The sequence below is a fragment of the Trichosurus vulpecula genome, chromosome 7, assembly GCF_011100635.1.
Source record: "Trichosurus vulpecula isolate mTriVul1 chromosome 7, mTriVul1.pri, whole genome shotgun sequence".
Taxonomy (NCBI): Eukaryota; Metazoa; Chordata; class Mammalia; order Diprotodontia; family Phalangeridae; genus Trichosurus; species Trichosurus vulpecula.
The window spans coordinates 94,918,936-94,939,072 of NC_050579.1; the positions used below are offsets into that span (position 1 = coordinate 94,918,936).

Here is a 20,137-nt window from a genome sequence, read left to right on the forward strand (position 1 = left end):
GACAATTTTTGACCTAAGTTAAAATATACACGAAGAACCTCAGGAGCTCTGGGAGGTTATCTGACCCTAAGCTATTCTGTTTTTCAGGGTTTTTTAATGTGCCTTTTTTTTGGCAGGGGGAAGGGTGGAATCTCTTTTCTCATTATTACTGTATCTCTGTCTAGAGGTCTTGCTAACCATTACCCCACCCCAACTCGCCAGAAATTCTTGCCTGAATCCACTCTGGATTACTGGTAAATAACCCAGCTTGTTTAAAATCGGTATAAAGGATGAAACAATAGATTTACATTAACAGACCTGAGGCCCTCTCCTGAGAGTAAAGAATATGGATTTGGACTGCAAATTCTGCCATTCAGAGTGGTCTTTTTTGCTTACTTCTGGGTCTGGGTATTTGTTCCATAAACTTATTCCCTGTGGGCAAGTTATCAGTTTCCCCGTGTGCAAAATAGGTATAATAGAACCTATTTCCCACGGTTGTTGTGAGGAATACATTTTGTAAATCTCAAAGTTCTTTATAAATGTTTTCTCATTATTATTGCAAATGGCTAAGGTTGCTCAAATCTGTCCACTGGTCAAGTAGTACCACTAGGTTGTTGGCTATTTAGGGGCATATGAATCATAGAACTGGAGTTGGAAGGGATGTTAAAGGTAATCTAATTTAATCCCTACCCAAAACATGAATCCTAAGAACATCCTTGAAAAGTTGTACTACAGTTTCCATAGGTTGACCACCAGTGATGGAAAACTCAAATTTGGCAGTGCTGTAATTTTTTTTAATTATTTCCTTATGTTGCTATTTAGTCATGTCTGACTCTCTGGGGCCCCATTTGGGGTTTTCTTGGCAAAGATCCTAGAGTGGTTTGCCATTTCCTTCTCTAGCTTATTTTACAGATGAGGAATTGAGGCAAACAGGGTTAAGTGACTTGCCCAGGGTCACACAGCTAGTAAGTGAGGCTAGATTTGAAATCAATGAAGAAGAGTCTTCCTGATTCCAAGCCCAGTGCTCTATCCACTGCACCATCTGGCTGCCCTATTTCCTTATACTGGGCTAAAATTAAACCTCTTGGTTTTATACTTAAGGTCCAGAGTTCTAAAATACACTGTTACTACTTTATTCATAATTTACAAACTATTACAAAGTTTTCTGCATGTAAAGAGTGACATTTGTATTTCTAGTGCTAACCTTCATTGTTGGCTTCCTAATTATTTTTTCCATCCTTGAATTAAAATCATGAATTTTGGGAACTGGAAGAGATTTTAGAGATCTGCTAGTTCAATTCCCTCATTTTACAAAGAGACTGAGCAGCAAAGGTTAAATGACTTGCCAATGTCATCCTAGAATCAGATTTGGAGCTGGCAGAGAACTTAGAGGTCTTCTTATCCAACACCTTCATCTTACAGATAAAGAAACTCAGGCCCACAGACTGTACTCTAGGTTACTCACAATTGTAATAAAACCCTAGGTTCCCTGACTCCAGCTCTAGCACTCATTCCACTGTACCCCCAGCAGCTGCAGAGCTGGTTGATAGCAATGTTATCAGGTCTGCAGACTCCCAGCCAAGTGACTGGGACTAGACTTACCCAAATCAGAGAAGTTTTATCGGTTTTTTTTAATAAAGGGAAGAATAATATCCTTACACTGTAAATATACATTATACCATGCATCTGCAACACCAATAAATAAAATGTTAACATTTACGCCACAAAAAGAAGTTGCTTACCATATTTATTCCTCTCTTACAATGAAATAAAATAATTGAGGAATAGTTAGCATTTCTATCTAAAGGACATGGGGTAGAACTATCAAAAGTGATATAAATTTCATTAGTTGCACGATTAAGTTGTGGAGGTCCAGTAACACGGCCAATATCCTAAGAAATAAAAGAAAAAACAGAGCTCAGGAAAACAATTTTTCAAGAGAGAGCTGATTAAGTATCAAAATAAAATGGCAAAAAAGTATACATCTATGAACCCATATGCAATTAAGACCAAAATATTTGCCACATAGAGGTTATATGATGCTGCCAGATGATCAAACAAGTTTTGTTACAAATGTTAATCATTTCTATTTATATCTCATTCTCAAAGAATCTAAGTTGTTGAATATTACCTCCAGTGAGCTCATAACTCCTATCCATCTGGCCTTCCAGAAAGGGGTCTGGTTACAAAGGGGCTTAAAAGCCAAATGAAGAGTTTATTATTTGATCCTGAAGGTAACACTGAAGGAACCACTGGAGTTTACTGAATGGGGGAAGGAGTGCACACACATGCATGTGTGTGTGTGTCTGTGTCTGTGCGTGCCCACACGTGAGCAAGGCTGATGGGGGGAGACAAGGTCAGACCCAGACCTGTGTTTTAGAAGATCATTTTGATAGATGACTGGAGGATGGACTAGAATGCAGGAGATGACTTGAGGCAGGGAGCCCCAAAACCAGCAGACTACTACAATAGTCCAGGTGTGAGGAGACAAAAGCTGGCACCAGGATAGCAGTGTCAGAGAAGAGAAGGAGGAATATGAGAGATGCTGTGAAAGCAGAAGTGGCATAGTAAGGAGCCAAAGATGGCACCTGGGTTGTAAGTTGAGGTAATTGGGGAGACGATGGTGCCTTCAATAGTAAAAGGATAGTTAAGAAGAGCTCAAGTTTGGGGGAAAAGATAAAACAGTCCAGTTTGGGATGCATGGAAGATAAAGTCAGTTCACAAATAAATCTATCTTTTATATATATCTTTTACACCCATCTTCTACAATGGCATCTAGTCTCTCAAACTCATGACTGCAAAAATATAGAAATAAAATGTTTTTTGAGACTTTTTTCCAGAAATCCCAACCTGAAATAAGTGAATATGATTATTAAAAATGTTTTCAATATTAAAAACCTATACACTCAGAATACTGTAGAAAATCGAAATACATGATATTCACTTTCCTGCATGATTTATTAAAAGGTCTTAATGAGAGTTCTTAGCCAATAAAAAACATTTGCATTTCACAAGTGTTTTGAATTGCACAAGTCCTGTACTTCACACTAAGGAGCTGGGCTCAGCAAATACAATTTCCAGGCCCTCTGACTCTGATACAGAAATTTCTACTCAGGGATAATGACAAGTGAGACACACACATATATACACGTGCATACACATATATATACATATACAAAGATATATACATATAAATAGTATGTGACTCCTTAGCCTTCTCTCCATGTCAAAAGATACAATATGCATAACACCAGTTTTATTTCCATAAAGGCTATTGTCAAAATTATTTTTCAAACTTGTATATGTGATACTTACTACAGGAGAGCCATCAACAGGAACCTTACACACTGCTGCTCCGGCAGGACAAGAAACTCCATGGATGGGATTTAGGGCCTGGCAGATGTTAATATAGAAATCTGGCTTGGTATCAGATAGATCATCATTTTCATTATAGGCTTCATAGCCACCAGTTCGATGGATCAAAGGGCTGAGGTCAATAACAGAGCTTCCATTTTTCACTGAACACTGCTCCTGTTGCAGGAAATTTGGGTCATGTTATATATCAACATATCCAAAGACACAAAACAGCATTCATGTCAGAGGATTTGAAAACTCTACAACATGAGCACATCTGCTGAGCTAATTTTTTTTTTTTTACGTTTCTTCATATTTATTCTGACATCTTCCATCAAGTGTGTTTTATGGCTAGTACAACCTGGATAGATTCAGATACCTTCAATGTCAGTGATAAAATTGTAATATGAAAGATAAGACACTGAAATCCAGAACAGACATACCACAAGTCAAAGCAAAATCTCTTGCAGAGTTGACACATAGTTCAATGAACTCACCTCTTTCTCACAAGCCAGTGGGGTGTGCCAGGAAAAGTAAAGAGTACATGTCTGTTTATCCAAGGAAACAAACACAGGCTTATTGGTTGCCCCAGAATTGTGTGTGCACACAAAGCTAATTACACTCTTATACTTCAGGAAATTCTTGGAAGGGCAAGGACCTCCATCATCATAAACAAGCTGTAAGACTTGATCTACATACATTAGCCTACTGTTCCAACTTCCAGCATTAATTTGGGTCAATCCAAAGCAAACACCTGAATCAATTGGAAAGGAAAAAAAATTAATGATTTAAGGTACCTATTTTCCATTAGATTATTCCTTAAATTCAAATCATATTTAAATCTCATGCTTATTTTTAAATGGCTTACTATAACACTGTGCATTTAAGACTGTGTCACTCATTTATCCATCAGCTTCTAAAATATGATATACCTCCATCAACATATCTGCAATATCATTGATTATGACACTCCTTCCAATGGTACCAATTGTAATTTATCCACACATTCTCACCCTGTACAACTCTTACCTTACATCTTCATGTGCTCCTTTACATCCTCCACACGGGGTCTAAGAAACATAATGAGGAATTTCCTCTGGATCTTCCAACATGCCACAGATATCAATGGAGCACATCAGATACCCAATGAGTATCTCTCACTCTCACTGCTTGACCATTATATATCTCCAGTGGGATCTTTAATGACACTTCTGTGTACAATTCTTTGTTGGTAATATATCAAGGCCTACTCATGCCATAACTACCTATTTATAGTGTTTTGGGTGACCCACAATTTCAATTTTTGGTCAACTGTTATTCCATGACTCTCAAATAGCATCATAAGAAAAATATTTATGTCTCCTAAAAGATGGGTCTTCATTTCAGGGAGAAGCCTACGTAATTTTCCAAAGGTAATTCAGTCTGTCCTTGTTTTCATTCTGTGTCTATCTCACTGTCTTGCAATGGTGTCCACTAAATATATATGTATTGATGGTCCATCTGACTGATTTCTTTAAGTGGACAATTAGGTCAAACCCTTTTGAATGACTAAGGATATCACTGAAGAAGCTCTGCAGTGTTCTGGAGTTTGATTTCATCAGTACAAAGTAATACACAAAAAAATCTAGGTTACTGCATCTGCTATAGAGAATTACTCTTCCATCTGGACTCTACACTGGCCATCCTTCATTACTATGAAAAGTAACTTAGGCAAGTATACATCACTGAGTATTAAAAGTACAGTTTGACTTAATTTAGACGTTCTTCTCAAATTCACTTAAGTTTTCATTGCCTCTAGGCAACTTAACACTAAATTGCAGGCAGGTGCCAATCTGCATTGTGCACATTGAGACACAAAAAAAGAAAGAAATGAGAATAATTTTTTTAAATACACAGATAAAAACAAAAAAGTTGCCTGGGACACTAAGTGATTGAGTCTCCTGATTCTTTGCTCTTTCCTTTATACCAGGGTTCACACTTAAGATGTTTAGATCAGATTTTAATTTTCAGCAAAGTTGGTAAAAGAGCAGGATGAAAATATATTTTCCTCACAGTGCTTTCAGCACAGGAAGATCTTGATGCCCTAAGGCATTAGGACTTTAAGAAGGAAACCTATTTTGGCACTTACCAACTCCAGAGGGGCAGTTTTTAGTTCCTCCACAAATGCCCATATACATTAATCCCTTTTCACTATAAGAAACTGAGTAGCCAGAATCATTCTTTAAAGAGTTCAGATCAAATAGATGGCCTGTAAGAAAAGGGAAAACTTTAGTCTTTGAAATAACAAACAGACATTTTTAAGGATTGGGAATCACAATGTTTCCAGAATAGGTTTCTATTCTTATGAGCACCATTATATTCTATTGCCATCAGTGCTAAACATAACAATCTATTAACACTCTTCTTTTGAAATGGCATAAAAATGTGACTGACGATATAGATATCCTTGTCTAGGTTGTACTGCTTAAGCCCTGAATTTCTAACTGAAGGCCTTGGTATTTCCCTGGAGGCAAGTGGCTCAGAATATAGTCTACCTCCTATTGCTGCACAATAAGCACAATCCAGAGCTGTGTCATTTACTCCCAAATGTATAACCCTAAAGCCCTGGTTTCTTGATGGACCCTTCCAATTGTAGCTCTCTAAGTTTACAGACATGAGGACCTTTTGAGAACCGCCGAGGTTCCCTTTTCCTTCAATCCATGCTGCAGAAGCCTGTGTCCCACATTCAGATGTGCTTACTGAGGCAGTCGTCCCAATACAACAGCAGGAAGAGGAAATAGATGAGGCTAGAACTCGAAAAGGGAGGCCTGTGTCACTACAGCACGGGCACTTACTAGTACGTCTACTGTTTCTTCCAAGTCTAAACAGTAAGTGTGGTCCTTTCTCAAGAAAAGATTTACACACAAAAACAAAGGGAGGTATTAAAGACAGGCTCCTCTACTTCTTAAGTGTATCTCACAGAATCCCTCTGAGTATTTACCTGTAGCAGGATTGGTGACTTGACAGTTCTCCTGCACATTGCTCTTTAAAGGACATGCAGCTGAGGTTTGCCATGAGAAAGTATACTCACAGTCTTCCACTGCACTTATAAACATGGGCTTAGAATCCTGCAGGCAAAGAACAGAAAGAGGCCAGTATTATGGGGAGCTGTAACAATACCAGCTTGTATCAAAGCGCTCTGAACGTTTAAAAAACGTTTCCAATGCCTCTACGGGAGAAGTGGTAGTGTTACATAGTAATGACAGAGTGAAGAAAGGATTTGTTTCTAAAACAAAGCAGAGGTCAAGGATCAAACTCTAGGGTCGAAAAACCTTTCTGGAAAAAGCTACACAAGTTTAAAAAGCCAAGCCACAAGACACAGCTTCGAGAGTGGCAGCTCCAAGTAGGGTTACCTACTTAAGGTTACTTACTTAGTGGCTTCCCTGTGTACCTAAAGATGTTTTAGGAGGCTAAGTAATAATCACAAGGCATTGTGTCCTTTTATCTGGCAGACCAAAACAATTCCAAACACACCAAAAAGTCTTTATACTGCTACTGCTAATAACAATGATAATGACAACTGAAATTTGCAAACGTACTTTATGAATAATCTCACTTTATGCCTCTGAAGCCTGGGAAGTGGGGGCTATTAGTATTCCCATTGTACAGATAAGAAAACTGAGCTTGAGAGGTATTAAGCGACTTGTCCAGGGCTGCAAAGCTAATAAAGGTCTTGAGATGGGATTACAACTCAGGTCTTCCTGACCCCCAAATCATCTTTCACATATACATATATACATATATGCGTACATTCATATATATAAACACACACACACAGACATATATATGTGTGTGTGTGTGTGTATTATATATATACACACACATATATATAGTAACTTATTCTTTTCAAAGCATACTGAAACTACTACAGAACCTTAAAAGGTTCTCTTCTGCGGTACACTTATTCTGAAGTCAAATTCCTATTGACCTTATATACTCTTTCTTTCTCTATTTCTCATCAGACACTCACCTATGCACTCTCTCAAAGGTATACCTTTCCCTCTCTTCCTTCCTCTCCCTCTTTATGACTCCATCCTTGGACACAGGGCACAGAAATCAGCAACCTATTCAAAGGCTTCTAGGTGCCCATGCCACTCCCTTCTATAGAAGGAGCTCTAATTTCTACTCAAGTAGAGTGGACAGACTTCATGATTAAGGGCCTCCTCATATCTCAGGATCTCCTCAGATATCAGGACTATTACTTTTCAAGAGTAAAAACTGGTTGCCTACCATAATCTCTTTGCCCTGGTAGCCTGACTCCTGGCTCCCTGACTACAGCTTCACACAGGCACAGCTAGAACAGTGTGTATTTAAGCGTATAGGGATAGAACTGCCCCACAGTCTGTAAGGTGCTAAAAAACAGATCAGCTTATGAAGAAACTAATCAGATGCCACATACCAATTAGTTACAAAAGGCACATGTGGATTCTATGCAATATCTTAAAGGTGAGAGTTAAATACAAACATGATTAAATAATTTAAAACATCCAGAGTAGGTATTCCTTGAGCCAGAGAAGAAATCTTAGTCACTGTTATTATAACACTGTACGTCCTTTTGCCATCTTGGCGGTATGGTAAGCTATGTGAGACAGCTAGCTGGCATAGCGCGCTGAGTTCAGATCCTGCCTCAAAACACTGACTAGCTCCTCTATAAAAAGGAGATAGAGGCATTCGCCAGATTGTGAGAATCAAAAAGATATGTGTAAAGCCCTCTTCCAAGTGCAATATAAAGTGCTTTGTCAGTGTTCTGCCCCACTAGCAAAGGGCTATCTGATTGCTCCAACTTAGAAATTCCCATCTGCTCCAGGACACAGTTGGCAGCTGTTAACATAGTAATGGCACTTACTACATGACTCTCACTGCATGTCAGGAGGATTGTTGTCATCTTTCTACGAATCTTATCTGGGCACAGGTCTCCATTGAGATACTTCAGAATGGAAGTGCCTTCGCTGCTCCACTGAGGGCCATCACTCACTCTGCCCAGGGTTGTGTATTTAGAGTTCTCCACCAAGCAGACGGCTGCATCAGGAGGGCATGATCCTAAAACACAAATGAGAGAATGGCCTTTCCTCTTTTCCTTCTACCACATAGTACAATACTGAGATTTCCAATATTGCAGTAAGATGTCCAGAGACCCTATCAAGGAGAAGGATACAAAACTAGGGTATCCATAGCACTCTACTCCTTCTCCTACCTTAGTAAGTGGAAGATTGCCAGCCTTTGCTGCTGCTGCTGCTACCTATCCTCATGCATTCATATCTACAAAGTAGTTTATAAGCATCTAACCTTCGATATAAATTATGTTTGGGCCTTAGTTTTATCTAGCAGTGACAATATATCAAAGGCCACTATAAAAACCTGTGTTTCCAAACAATATTTGTTTTCTCTTTTTTCTATTATATGACCAAACCTACCAATCATTGCAAGAAACAAGTTCCTCAATTTTATAAGTTTCATTCTTCAATGTTGTCTACCCTAACATAATAACGAAGATAATGAAGACCATCAGTTCTTGACAACTCATGAAACAAATTAGTAACCCTTCCCTCACCAATGCCAGCCTGCGGGGCCAGTGATTTGCAGATATTGATGAAGTAACGCTCCGTAGCACCAGTGCTTGTAACTGCTTCCCAGTTATCATTGTATCGTGATAGAGGAGAAAGGTCAAAGGAGTTTCCTTGGTCATCTCTAAATTGAAGGATAGGAGTTCAGTTCAGCCACAATTCAGTCATATATGCTAAATCAAACATTAGCATTACACCTCAACACCATAAACATCCTACCCACCTGTGCTTTGATCAGTACCAGCAACAATACAGTGTTGATGTCTCAAAATCTCATGATTATTTCAGGATGGTAAGTGTTCAAAAATGATTGGGTGGGGGGGGCACATGAGATAGATATAATCATTTTAATTCTTGACTAGAAAATATACCCAACACATGGCATCACTGGCTGTCAAGGTTATTCAAAGGGTATCATGACATATACATTCTATGTGTCTATAAGCCACCTCAATATACACCAGTGATGAGAAGAATGTTCTTAACTGACTATATGACTCCTGATAGTGGTTCTCAGCCTAATCATTTATTATCTGATGGCTACTGTACACATTAGGGGCTATGAGTCTCTAAAAATTCGTGAACATTACAAATTAACTTTGGGATGAGAATAAATTTAAGTATGATTTTATCTCTTGATCCAGAAGGGTAAAAGTATAAACTAACTTACCTGAATGAACATTCAATGGATTCAAAAGGTGGGCAAGCATATTGGGTTCGCCACTCAAACAAGTAAGAACAATCTAAAGTTTCCTTCAAGAACACTGGCTAAAGAAGATGAAAATAAATAAATGTGTCACTATGAGGATATAAAACTGGATGCAGTCATTTAAAAATCTGGATTTTAAAATGAAAAATTACTTTTATAGAGGTGTTTTCTCTCTCTCCTCTAATAGAACATATTGCTTAGATGGCATCCTGGGGCTCTTTCACTATGTCAAATATACTCACCTTCTGGGTGATGCGATCACAGTAAAAAAATATGGTTGTAGATCTTTGATATATTTTATGGCATGTGTCCCCACCAGTGTAATTAATCTTTATTAATCCATTTTCATAAGTCAGCTTCTGGGTAAGTAACCCTATTTTAAAGAGGAATCAGAAGAACAGGGAAAAGTAAAACACTCACATTGGATACATTATCAAACCTATCTTACACTAAACCAACCTTTTCTTAAATAATAATAGTAATAATTTCAAATTACTTTTATATAGTGCTTTACAATTTACAATGCACTTTTCACACATCAAAACCTCAGCTTTCCACATGATTACGTAGCTGATGTAAAAGGAAGATCTGAATCCACAGATAGTGACCTCTCCATTATGCCACCCTGCCTTTCATAAATATAAAAAACATCTTCATCTCGGTGGTCTATGGTTATTGTGGCCAAACAAAGTGACTGCTCTTCACTCAACTTTGAAGGATGACCACAAAACCACTGATGCTCTAGCTCTCGGTTCTTTAACTGAGCACCACTCCAACTTTGGTTAAACTAGTTATCGAGTTCATTATCAACAAGCAATTTACTGACACAGCAGAGGTATTAGATGCTATCATATTAAATAACATTTCCAAGTCATTCTGTGACTCAACTCTGTTTAGTATTGCTTCCCTAGTTTGCCATGTGTTGAACTACTTAACGAGTTGGAAGAAAAGTCATTATCTTTCATCATTAACAATGAAAATAAAACAAAATCGCTCTAAGATCAAATGAGATGATATTCGTAAAAGCACTTGGCAGTGTCTGGCATATAGTGGGTGCTATATAAATGCTTATTCTCTTCCTCTCCCCTCATAAGAATAAATTAGGATGTCAGAGAAACATAAAAAGATTTACATGAAGTGAATCAGAGTAAGACAATATCCACAATACCTAAAATAATTTAAATGAAGACATAATTTAAAAGGCAACCACAAAGAGATCAATTGGAGTAAATAATCTTAGTGTCAGAGAACAGATGATGAACTACACTTCCTTGCTTTTGAAAGAGAAGTAAAGGATTATGGGATCAGAATTCTGTCTACATCATCAGTTTTGCAGGCTTATTTTTCTGTTACACAATACGTTCTGATGTTGGGAAATGACTGTTGTGTACACAAACACACCACAATCTCTAAAAGCCACCAATAAAACTTTAAGGAAAACAGAAAGTAAAATCGGTCTAACATTTTGTCAATTTTCTGGATGAAAAGGTCAAATGAAATCCACGAAAAAAAAGAAGAGGCAGTTTATCCAACTCAAAGATGTCACACCTAGCATCATGCCCTATGTTCTCTATTTAACATTATTCTGAGAAGAAGCAAATGCACCCCACCTGCAGTCTTCCGGAAACCCTGAGGCCCCTTCTTTTCCTGACAGGATGATACTTTTTTAGAGATGTCCGAGGACTTGCACACTTCTGAGGACAGGCTCCCACAGACCCGGAAGTAATAGTTGTATTCACCCACAGGCACAATTACATCATTTACAGCAAGGGCCTTCAGGTTATAAATGTGGCCATGCCTTGGATCTTTCACCTCACAGTTGTCTCCTTTGAGGTCACATGTGGGGAAAAAATTTTAAGTGACAAAGCAAAGAGGAAAATGTGTAACACACACACACAAAATATCTTCTTTATGATGCAAAAACTGAATAAAAAGAGCATGCAGAGTTTTATAAAAGGCATTTCATACTATTTTACCTTTATAAAAATTAAATCAATTTTAGGAAAAAGCAGTTTGGGTTCTCCAACGCATCAAATTTTCCTAAGAGTCTACTTTAAGTTTTGTCTCTGAAAGGTTCTTCACATTAAAGAACTGAGAAACAATGAATTAACTAGGGAACATTAAATGTATCACATTAATATATTTATAATGATTAATAGGAACTTTTAGATCAATGGAAAAGAAAACTTTTGGTGTGTAAAACGCCACTAGATCTCACCTTCTGCTCTGCGAATAGGACAAGCTTCTATGGTTCTCCAGACAAATACATATTCACAATCTTCTTTATGTTGAAACACTGGTGATCCCTAAAAACATAAGCAGACAGCTCATTTGCATGCAAGTTATCCTTTTTATATTCATCAAAGGCAGTTAACCATAAAATGGCAGCTTCAAACAAGTAACCTAGAAAGCATTAATTGAAAGACCTAATATTTAACTGCTACAAAATTAACTTGGGCACAAATACATGGCTGTTCCTCAATACCTAGGAGTTAGTATAACTTTAAATTCCTGAAAAAAAAAAAAAAGAGATCTTCTGTGTGAAGGCTTTTCCAGTGAGTTCCCAAAAAGAAAAAAAAATGCAGAAAAGATTAAAATGTATAGAAATGTAATTAAGAATAAGGCAAAGTGTTTATTCAGAAACTTACAGGTGTCTGATCACATTCAAAGATGATACGAGTGGAGAAACGTTGATTTTCACATTTGTCACCATTCACATAAACAATACTCAGGGATCCATCAGCAGCAGTTTGAGGACTGATCTGTACAACACCTAGGTTTGTGCCTACATCACCAGATTTTACACAAGATCCCAATGCACTGCCTGGAGGAATATGAGAGACTACCATTTCAGTAGAGTGTTTTTAAAATCCTAAGTCAAATGTTTTTAAAATCTCTTTATCCAAAGATATAAGAAAACCAAAATAAAAAGATAAGAGGGAATTCACCATGACATCCAGGAATATAAGGTAGAGGATTGCAAACATTTAAGTAGAAAGTTCTTTTTTTCCCTTCTGTTGAAGTATCAAGCGCAATCCAAGGTTCTCTTGTTTTGCTCAGGCCACTTAGATCATATTCATTGCCCGCAAGGTCTGAAAAGATATTTGAAAATCACTGCACTTTCTTGTTCAGAAGGCACCGTCTCAATGGATTGAAGAATGTTGTCTTGTAGTTACGACTTTCATTTAATTTAGGTTTTCAGAATTAAAGCAAACTCACAAAAAGATATTTTTAGACTTAGGGCTGGAAAGGACCTTAAAGCCATCCGTGATCTACCCCTTCACTTTGCAGATTAGGAAATCAAGGCTCAGAAAGCCCGAGTGATTTGTGGAAGGTTACATAGGTAGTAAGCAACAGATGCTAGAGAGACAATCATCCTTTGCTTTTAGTATGCCAGGGCATAGCTTTTATATAGACTATGCAATATGGTCACATATAGCATATATATTTACATAAGGAAGGATATAGTTCCTGTCCTTCTGGCATCTTAAACAATTTTATTGCACATTTCTAAAATGAAAAGTGGTTAGGTTAAACTAATTTCTCAGGGCCTTGAACACATCCACTGAACACATAAGATTCTCTCTAGTTTTCTGACCTTTCTAGCTTAGGTGTTATGTAGACTAAGTCTATTCTTTTTGTCTGAAGTTACCACTACTGTTAGTGATAATGATCAGAGTACAATTATAGCATTAGAAAAACCCAGTGCGGAACCAATGGTCTTTTCTGTATTTTTCATTCTTTGTTTTGTAGCTAAACACACAAAGCCTTAAAAAGATTCTGAGGCTGCATGACCTCTGCTGCATACAATGCCAATATTACTCACTATGTACAAGATCCTTTAGCACTGTTTTTATTATTTTATGTCTATATTCTTTCCAACTAGTCTAGTGAGCCAAGACCATGCCTTGTTCTTTTTGTACTCCAGATTTACAGAGCCCAGTATCTTTCATCATACATGATGATGATTTTCTTTGCTCCTAAAATTATCCCTTCTATATAAAAAGATAGAACTATATAAATATATCAAATAAAAATTAATTGAAAATAATTTATACATGGTGATTCTAAACACTACTGCTTATGAAACTTCCTACATTTTCCCCTAACATTCTGTTTTCCAATCAAGAACTGATCTTAAAACACATCTTCATGCCACTAATAAATTAGGCATACTCAACTTTTGCAAGATGCAAGCAGACAAATTCTTTTATCTTCATAAATAATAAAACTTTACAGAAAACTACTAACATAATAGGGGACTAACACAGTATACGCCTACCTTCACACACACACACACACACACACACACACACACTCTCTCTCTCTCCCTCTCTCTCTCTCTCCCTCTCGACCTCAGGAACTTACCAGTAACTTGGCAATCCACTGGAGAAGGTACACAGGCTAAAGCTGTTTCAAACTCAAAAAAAGTAGTGTAGATCTTTAGTTCAGAATTAATGTCTTGCCGCAGAAATTTGGGTATTCCCGGGTAAATATCATCATTGCAGATAAAACGTATGATGAAAGCATCTGAAGCACCTGTAGGGAAAAAAAAGGCCAAATTTCTGAAAAAACAGAAGCAAAAGATACAAATATATGCTAGTAAAAACAATGAAACCCCTTTAGAACAATGATGTTGGGAGATAAACTAATCTTACAGGTTATGCCAGGTTATCCATCATGCTTCAGCAGGATATGATTTTGATTATTTATATAGCAATGTACCATATTATGACTGGTTTCAAGCTATAAACAAATTACATTTTCAGTCAACATTCTGAATATTTCAGGATCTTCCACTTCTTTCAATTTCTCCCTTTAATTTATCTGGCTCCTTTAAACAAAATTTAAGTGCCATTCAGCTATCTCCCAGACAATATCAATGTATAGAATTCTTTCTTTGATTTAAACTTGGCACATAACAACTAAAAATAACTAACATTTATAGAACATTTTGGTCTACAAAGTATTTTACATGTATTATCTCATTAGATGCTCACAACAGACTTGTGAGGTAGGTGTAGCTATTACCCCATTTTACAGATAGAGAAGCTAAATCAGAGTGAAGTTAACTGATGAGGCCAGGGTCACAAGCTAGTAAATGTCTATGTAGAATTGGAACTTGAGTCTCTCTAAGTCTAGTTGGCATCTCATCCATTACTATAAATTGTACCTACATAAAAAAGGGAAGGGTGGAGGGAAAAATCTAACTTCTATGGGGAAAGTACTGAACATATTAAATGACCACGAGAAAAGGAAGGGAGATGTGGTAGGAAGTTGTAGTTACCGAAACTATAGGAATGCAACAGAGATCAAATGATTAACTAATCAATTTATCTTGTAACAGATACTCAGGGAAGTTTTACAAGAATTTGAAATTGATAACTAAATCAATTAACAAAAAAATCATTTGAGCTTTGTTTTGTTGGGGGGTTTTCCAGGGGCTGGGGTGGGGAGGAGGTTAGCTCCTAGGATACAAGTCATCCCATGAACATCAGTAGCTTTTAGGGAACCATTTGCTGATAATTTCAAATCATCACAAAGAAAAAGTGATATGGGTTGTGATAGGCATGGAAGAATAAAGGTTCAGAATATACACCAATTATATCTGAAAAAAAAGTCCTAAAATAGTGTATCGGAGAAAATATAAAAAGGCACAGTGAAGTAACTTTCTGAACTACTTTAGTCAAACAAAAGTTCATACTAGAACCAAGTGTTTGAGAAAGCTAAGCTGACCAAAAATCTAATGATCCTCATTTCTTCAAACCAAATTTCAAGTAGCAAGTGAAAAGTAAAGGATTTAGGAGAATTCTGTTCTCACAAGAGAAGAGATTTAATAGAAGGGCTTGTAGATGCAGACTCAGCCTAGAATGACTGTATAGAAATATCAGAACTTTTTACAAAAATTTTGGCCATTTGACAAATTTTGAAGCTCCATTTCACAGTACTTAAAGTTCTGAATTAGTTAGGCACATGGGGGCAATACTTAGTACTGTTAAGAGAAGCCATGAAAAAAAGTGTGATATAATGAATACAGAGCAGGCATCAGATTCAGAAAGACCTGAGATCAGGTCCTGCCTCTAATTCAGCCAGGCTAGTGACACTGAGGAAACCTGAAAGGATCTTGTTTGCAGAGCAGAGGCTACCTTGATAAAAATAAGTTCTTCACCATATAACAATGAAATCACAGGTCCAGTTATAAAAATGAAAAAAGAATTAGTGACTTCCAATGTCACAGTCCCTTAGATGAGTAGAACAGTTCTAAAACAACATATTCAAAATGGCATCAAGAACACAGTCCTGATAAAAATGCTCCAATTCAGAATGACTTCTATTCGCATCTTAACATGGAATAGATTACTCCTGGCATCCAAACATTCACTACAAGAACTGCAATAGCATTGTCTACCTAACTTTCATCATAATATTTTATATATATATACATGCATATATATATATATATATATATATATATATATATATCAAGAGAAAGTAACATAACAATATCCCCTAACAGAGGTGCCGAACTGTACCCCCTAAAAGCAACAAGAAAAAAGTAACAAAACATGACCTATTAATAGATTTTGAGAAAGGCAGAGTATACTGTCTATTTGGGCAGGAAAATGTTAAAAACAATTATTTTCTTTTAGTTCAGCAAGAGACAGAAAAAACTATAATGTAATTCACCCTTTTAGGTTAAATAATCTTTATCAACATCCTTGGCTGTGGCCCCTTATAACACCTAAGAATAAAACAAAACAAAAACTATAGGCTTTGAAAATGAGAAACATAGACTATAAGTCAAAGGTGAGAAGATTAAGGGAAGGATGAGGGGAAGAGGAATTAGAAAGCAAAACAATATCTTTAGATTTAATAAAACACAATTAATAGCTTTTTAAAAATAACATCATACTATGCCCAAAGGGCTATAAAAATGTGCATACCCTTTGACCCAGCAATACCACTTCTAGGTCTATATCACAAGCAGATCATAAAAATGGGAAAGGGTCCCACATGTACAAAAATATTTATAGCAGCTCTTTCTGTGGTGGCCAAGAACTAGAAATTGAGGGGATGCCCATCAACTGGGAAATGGCTAAACAAGTTGTGGTATGTGAATATAATGGAATATTATTGTACCATAAGAAATGATGAGCATGCAGATTTCAGAAAGACTTATATGAACTGATGCTGAGTGAAGTGAACAAAACCAGGATAACATTGCACACAGTAATAGCCACATTATGCAAGGACTAACTTTCATAGACTTGGCTCTTCTCAGCAATGCAAGGATCTAAGACAACTCCAAAAGACTCATGATGGAAAATGTTAGAAGGAACTATGGAGTCTGAATGCAGATCGAAGCATACTATTTGCTCTTTTTTGTTTGTTTTGTTTTGTTTCTCCTTTCTTGTGGTTCCTCCTATTGGTTCTAATTCTTTTTTACAACATGACTAATGTGAAAATATGTTTAATATGAATGTATATGTAGAGTCTATATCAGATTACACGTCGTCTTGGGGAGGGGCGAGAAAATTTAAGGTTCCAGAGCCTATGGAAATGAATGTTGAAAACTAAAAGTAAATAAATAAATTTTTAAAATATTGTCATGATTTTTACCAGAGAACTGAGGTGCATTTTCTTTCAAGAATACCAAAAAAAAAACAAAAGAGGCCTTCAAGATATACGCAAACAGGGTTTCTCCAAAGATTAAACAAGGCCCCTATGATCACTGTTCACTTCTTATGTCAATGATCAAGATACATTTGGCTTTTAAGCTTACCTGTAGACGGTGAAAGGGCTCCTCTGTAGATAAGTGTTATAAAACCCTCTGTGGTTAAGTGAAGACTTTTCTTAGCTCCAACTGGCCTTTCTGGTTTCAGATTATTGAGGTCTCCTGATTTGATCTCTCCTTCACATCCAGAAGCCTCCTTCCCATCTATCATCCCACAGACAGGCAGCGTTCCACAGATATTAAACTGGAAAGAGGGAGACATTTTATAAAAACAGCAACAGACATCACCTACGTTATGCTATTTATTGGTGCATTACTCTCTCATAAGGCATTATAAACAAAACATCTATCTCCTAGAAACAAAGCCCTCTTAACTTAAAAAAAAAAATTCAGTGATTCAGCACTTTTCAGTACTGACAATTTAGAGATTTTGCAGTTTTTGATACCATTGTTTCATGAGGGGCAGGGTCGTGTGGTTGAGAGACACGGAGCACAACTAGTTGTGAAGAATTGAGAGAGTAATACGCAGAGGGCAATGAAGCAGTGCATGGTGGGGTGAGAAGGATGCAATAGAAGAATGAAGAATTTCAAAGAAAAACTAGAGTTAAGTTAGTCTTTAGGGAAAGACAAGTACCTAAAAGAAAGTTGGGTGGGGGCGGGGGGGCTGGGGGATGGTCACATAACAAGAATGAAAGATGAGTACACAGCCTGAGTGCTCCTCTAGTATATTCAAGTCAAAATCAACTGAGGTAGATCTTTAGCCGATTGGGTGGCCCTCCCTTCGGGGAACTTACAGAATAACATGGACAAGAATGTGGTCAGGCACAGATAGGATGTGATTTATACCACTGGAACCAAATCAATGAGATCACAGACCTTAAGTATTAGTTGAATTTGTAGAAATGCAGGCATTGAATATACTACTCTTCCCTCTTGGTAAAGGATGTGATCTTAGGTATTAAAATACAGAAGTCAATCATTTCCCCAAAATTTGACAATAATTTCACTAAAAGGCTGCACACTAGTGAGCAAGAGATACAGAAAAAGTAGTTTTTAAGTCTCAGGCTTCTGTATGAGTACACTCCACAAATAGGAGCATCTTAAGGATCTCATCATCTTAGGAAATCCCTCTTCCATATGGATTCTGCAATAGACATCTCCCATGATAATAGCAAATATATCTGGATGCATTCCTAAGTCTACAATGCCCTAGAAACCTTTTTACCCTGGAAGCTCACTCCATCCCTGATTTTATCCATTGTTAGCATCCTCAGCCCCTGTGGCTGGTTACCCTTTGATTGGCTGGTTCTATCCAGAACCAGCATTCTAAGGAGGAAGCCTTTATCAGCCATGTCTTCAATCCTCTCTAGGCTATATTCCTGACTCCCCTGGATTTTCTCTGCCACACTCCAGAACCTCTTCTCAATGGAAGCTCACTCCAGCCACAATGGAGGTATTCGCTGCCCCTGTAGCTTCTTTCTTTGGTGGGGGGTGGGGGTGGGGTGGGAAGAAGAGGGTTCCTTCTAGAACTTCCATTTAAAGGAGGAGAAGGGTAGTCTTCATTCTTCTCCAAGTTACACTCTAGATTCTCCCTGACTTTCATTACAAAGCTAGGTACCCTAATTACTCTTCCCACCCTCCACCCCCCATCTTTAGCTTTTCAGCTCTCTTTTATTTCTTGTCTTCTCCCATTAGAATGTAAGCTCCTTGAGGTCAGGATCTGTCCTGCTTTTTAAGTTTTTATTTCCAGAGTTTAGCACAGTGTCTGACACATAGTAGGCACTTTTTGTTTTGTTTGTTGATTTGGCTTGTATCTCTTAAGAAAACAACAATAGGAACTAAACATCAAACACAATCACAATCATTTCTCTGACTTGTATAAAAGAGTTCCTTGTGCCTCCCTATTCAACTGTGATTTAAAATTTTATGACATGAAAAGATATCTCACCTCACAACTTTGTGGAAGTGGGAGATTCATAGGTGTCAAACATCACATATAATTTCAGGGTTTTTTTTTTACTACATTAATCAGTTTTCTGATTTTTTTTCTCTTCTTGCTGGTTTTTTTTCTTTTAAAAAAATATTACTTGTCATAGGACATGACCCTCTTGGAAGGGTTAAAGAGAAGAAATATACAGGGGGAAATTTACAGGATGTAAAGACAAATGATATCAACACATTTTATTTCAAAAAAGAAACAAAACTGTTAGTTCAAACAAAACAAAGGAGAAAATAAATTTATTAAAGTTCTTTCCTTTCCTTAACAAATTACCAACCTTCAGGAACACTCTAAGAAGAGGTTTTTAACCTGTGGTTCATGGATAGATTTCAGGGGGTATGTAATTTTTTTAAGTATTTTGATAACTGTATTTCAATATAATCATCTTCCTTTGTAATCCTACATAGTTTTATGCATTTTACAAAATATTATTCTGAGATGGAGTCCACATAAGTAGGCATTGCCTGACTGCCCAAGGGGTCCGTGATACAAAAAAGGTGAAGAACTAGTCTATAAAGTCACAGGTACTCTATTCTACCACATTCTAAAAACCTCCATTTGTTCTGTGCCTTAATCTAGGATGTGCTTTCTAGCACGTTAATATGCATTAGTATCTATATATCTACTCCTTCTCTGACTATAATGATTGGCAACCAAGATCTCAGAATCTCTCCATTTGTTAAACTGTCCTGTACGCAGCTCTAATGCCTTGAAAAATCTGCCATGTTAACACCTACATTCCCTGCTGGGGGGAAAGT

General features: G+C 37.1%; 1 protein-coding gene across 1 annotated transcript in view; it reads right to left on the reverse strand.

Moving 5' to 3' along the window:
• The window catches only part of IGF2R (insulin like growth factor 2 receptor), a 164,147-nt gene that overhangs the window by 20,145 nt on the left and 123,865 nt on the right, over positions 1-20,137 (reverse strand). Inside the window, exons 22-36 of the mRNA XM_036768976.1 lie at positions 17,429-17,624; positions 14,014-14,184; positions 12,594-12,737; positions 12,294-12,469; positions 11,864-11,951; positions 11,256-11,471; positions 9,888-10,018; positions 9,607-9,704; positions 8,924-9,060; positions 8,219-8,412; positions 6,314-6,440; positions 5,462-5,581; positions 3,831-4,087; positions 3,295-3,510; positions 1,722-1,871 (exon numbers count right to left, since the gene is read on the reverse strand). Of these exons, the coding sequence (XP_036624871.1) occupies positions 1,722-1,871; positions 3,295-3,510; positions 3,831-4,087; positions 5,462-5,581; positions 6,314-6,440; positions 8,219-8,412; positions 8,924-9,060; positions 9,607-9,704; positions 9,888-10,018; positions 11,256-11,471; positions 11,864-11,951; positions 12,294-12,469; positions 12,594-12,737; positions 14,014-14,184; positions 17,429-17,624 (2,421 nt within the window). The remainder of the gene's footprint in view (positions 1-1,721; positions 1,872-3,294; positions 3,511-3,830; positions 4,088-5,461; positions 5,582-6,313; positions 6,441-8,218; positions 8,413-8,923; positions 9,061-9,606; positions 9,705-9,887; positions 10,019-11,255; positions 11,472-11,863; positions 11,952-12,293; positions 12,470-12,593; positions 12,738-14,013; positions 14,185-17,428; positions 17,625-20,137) is intronic.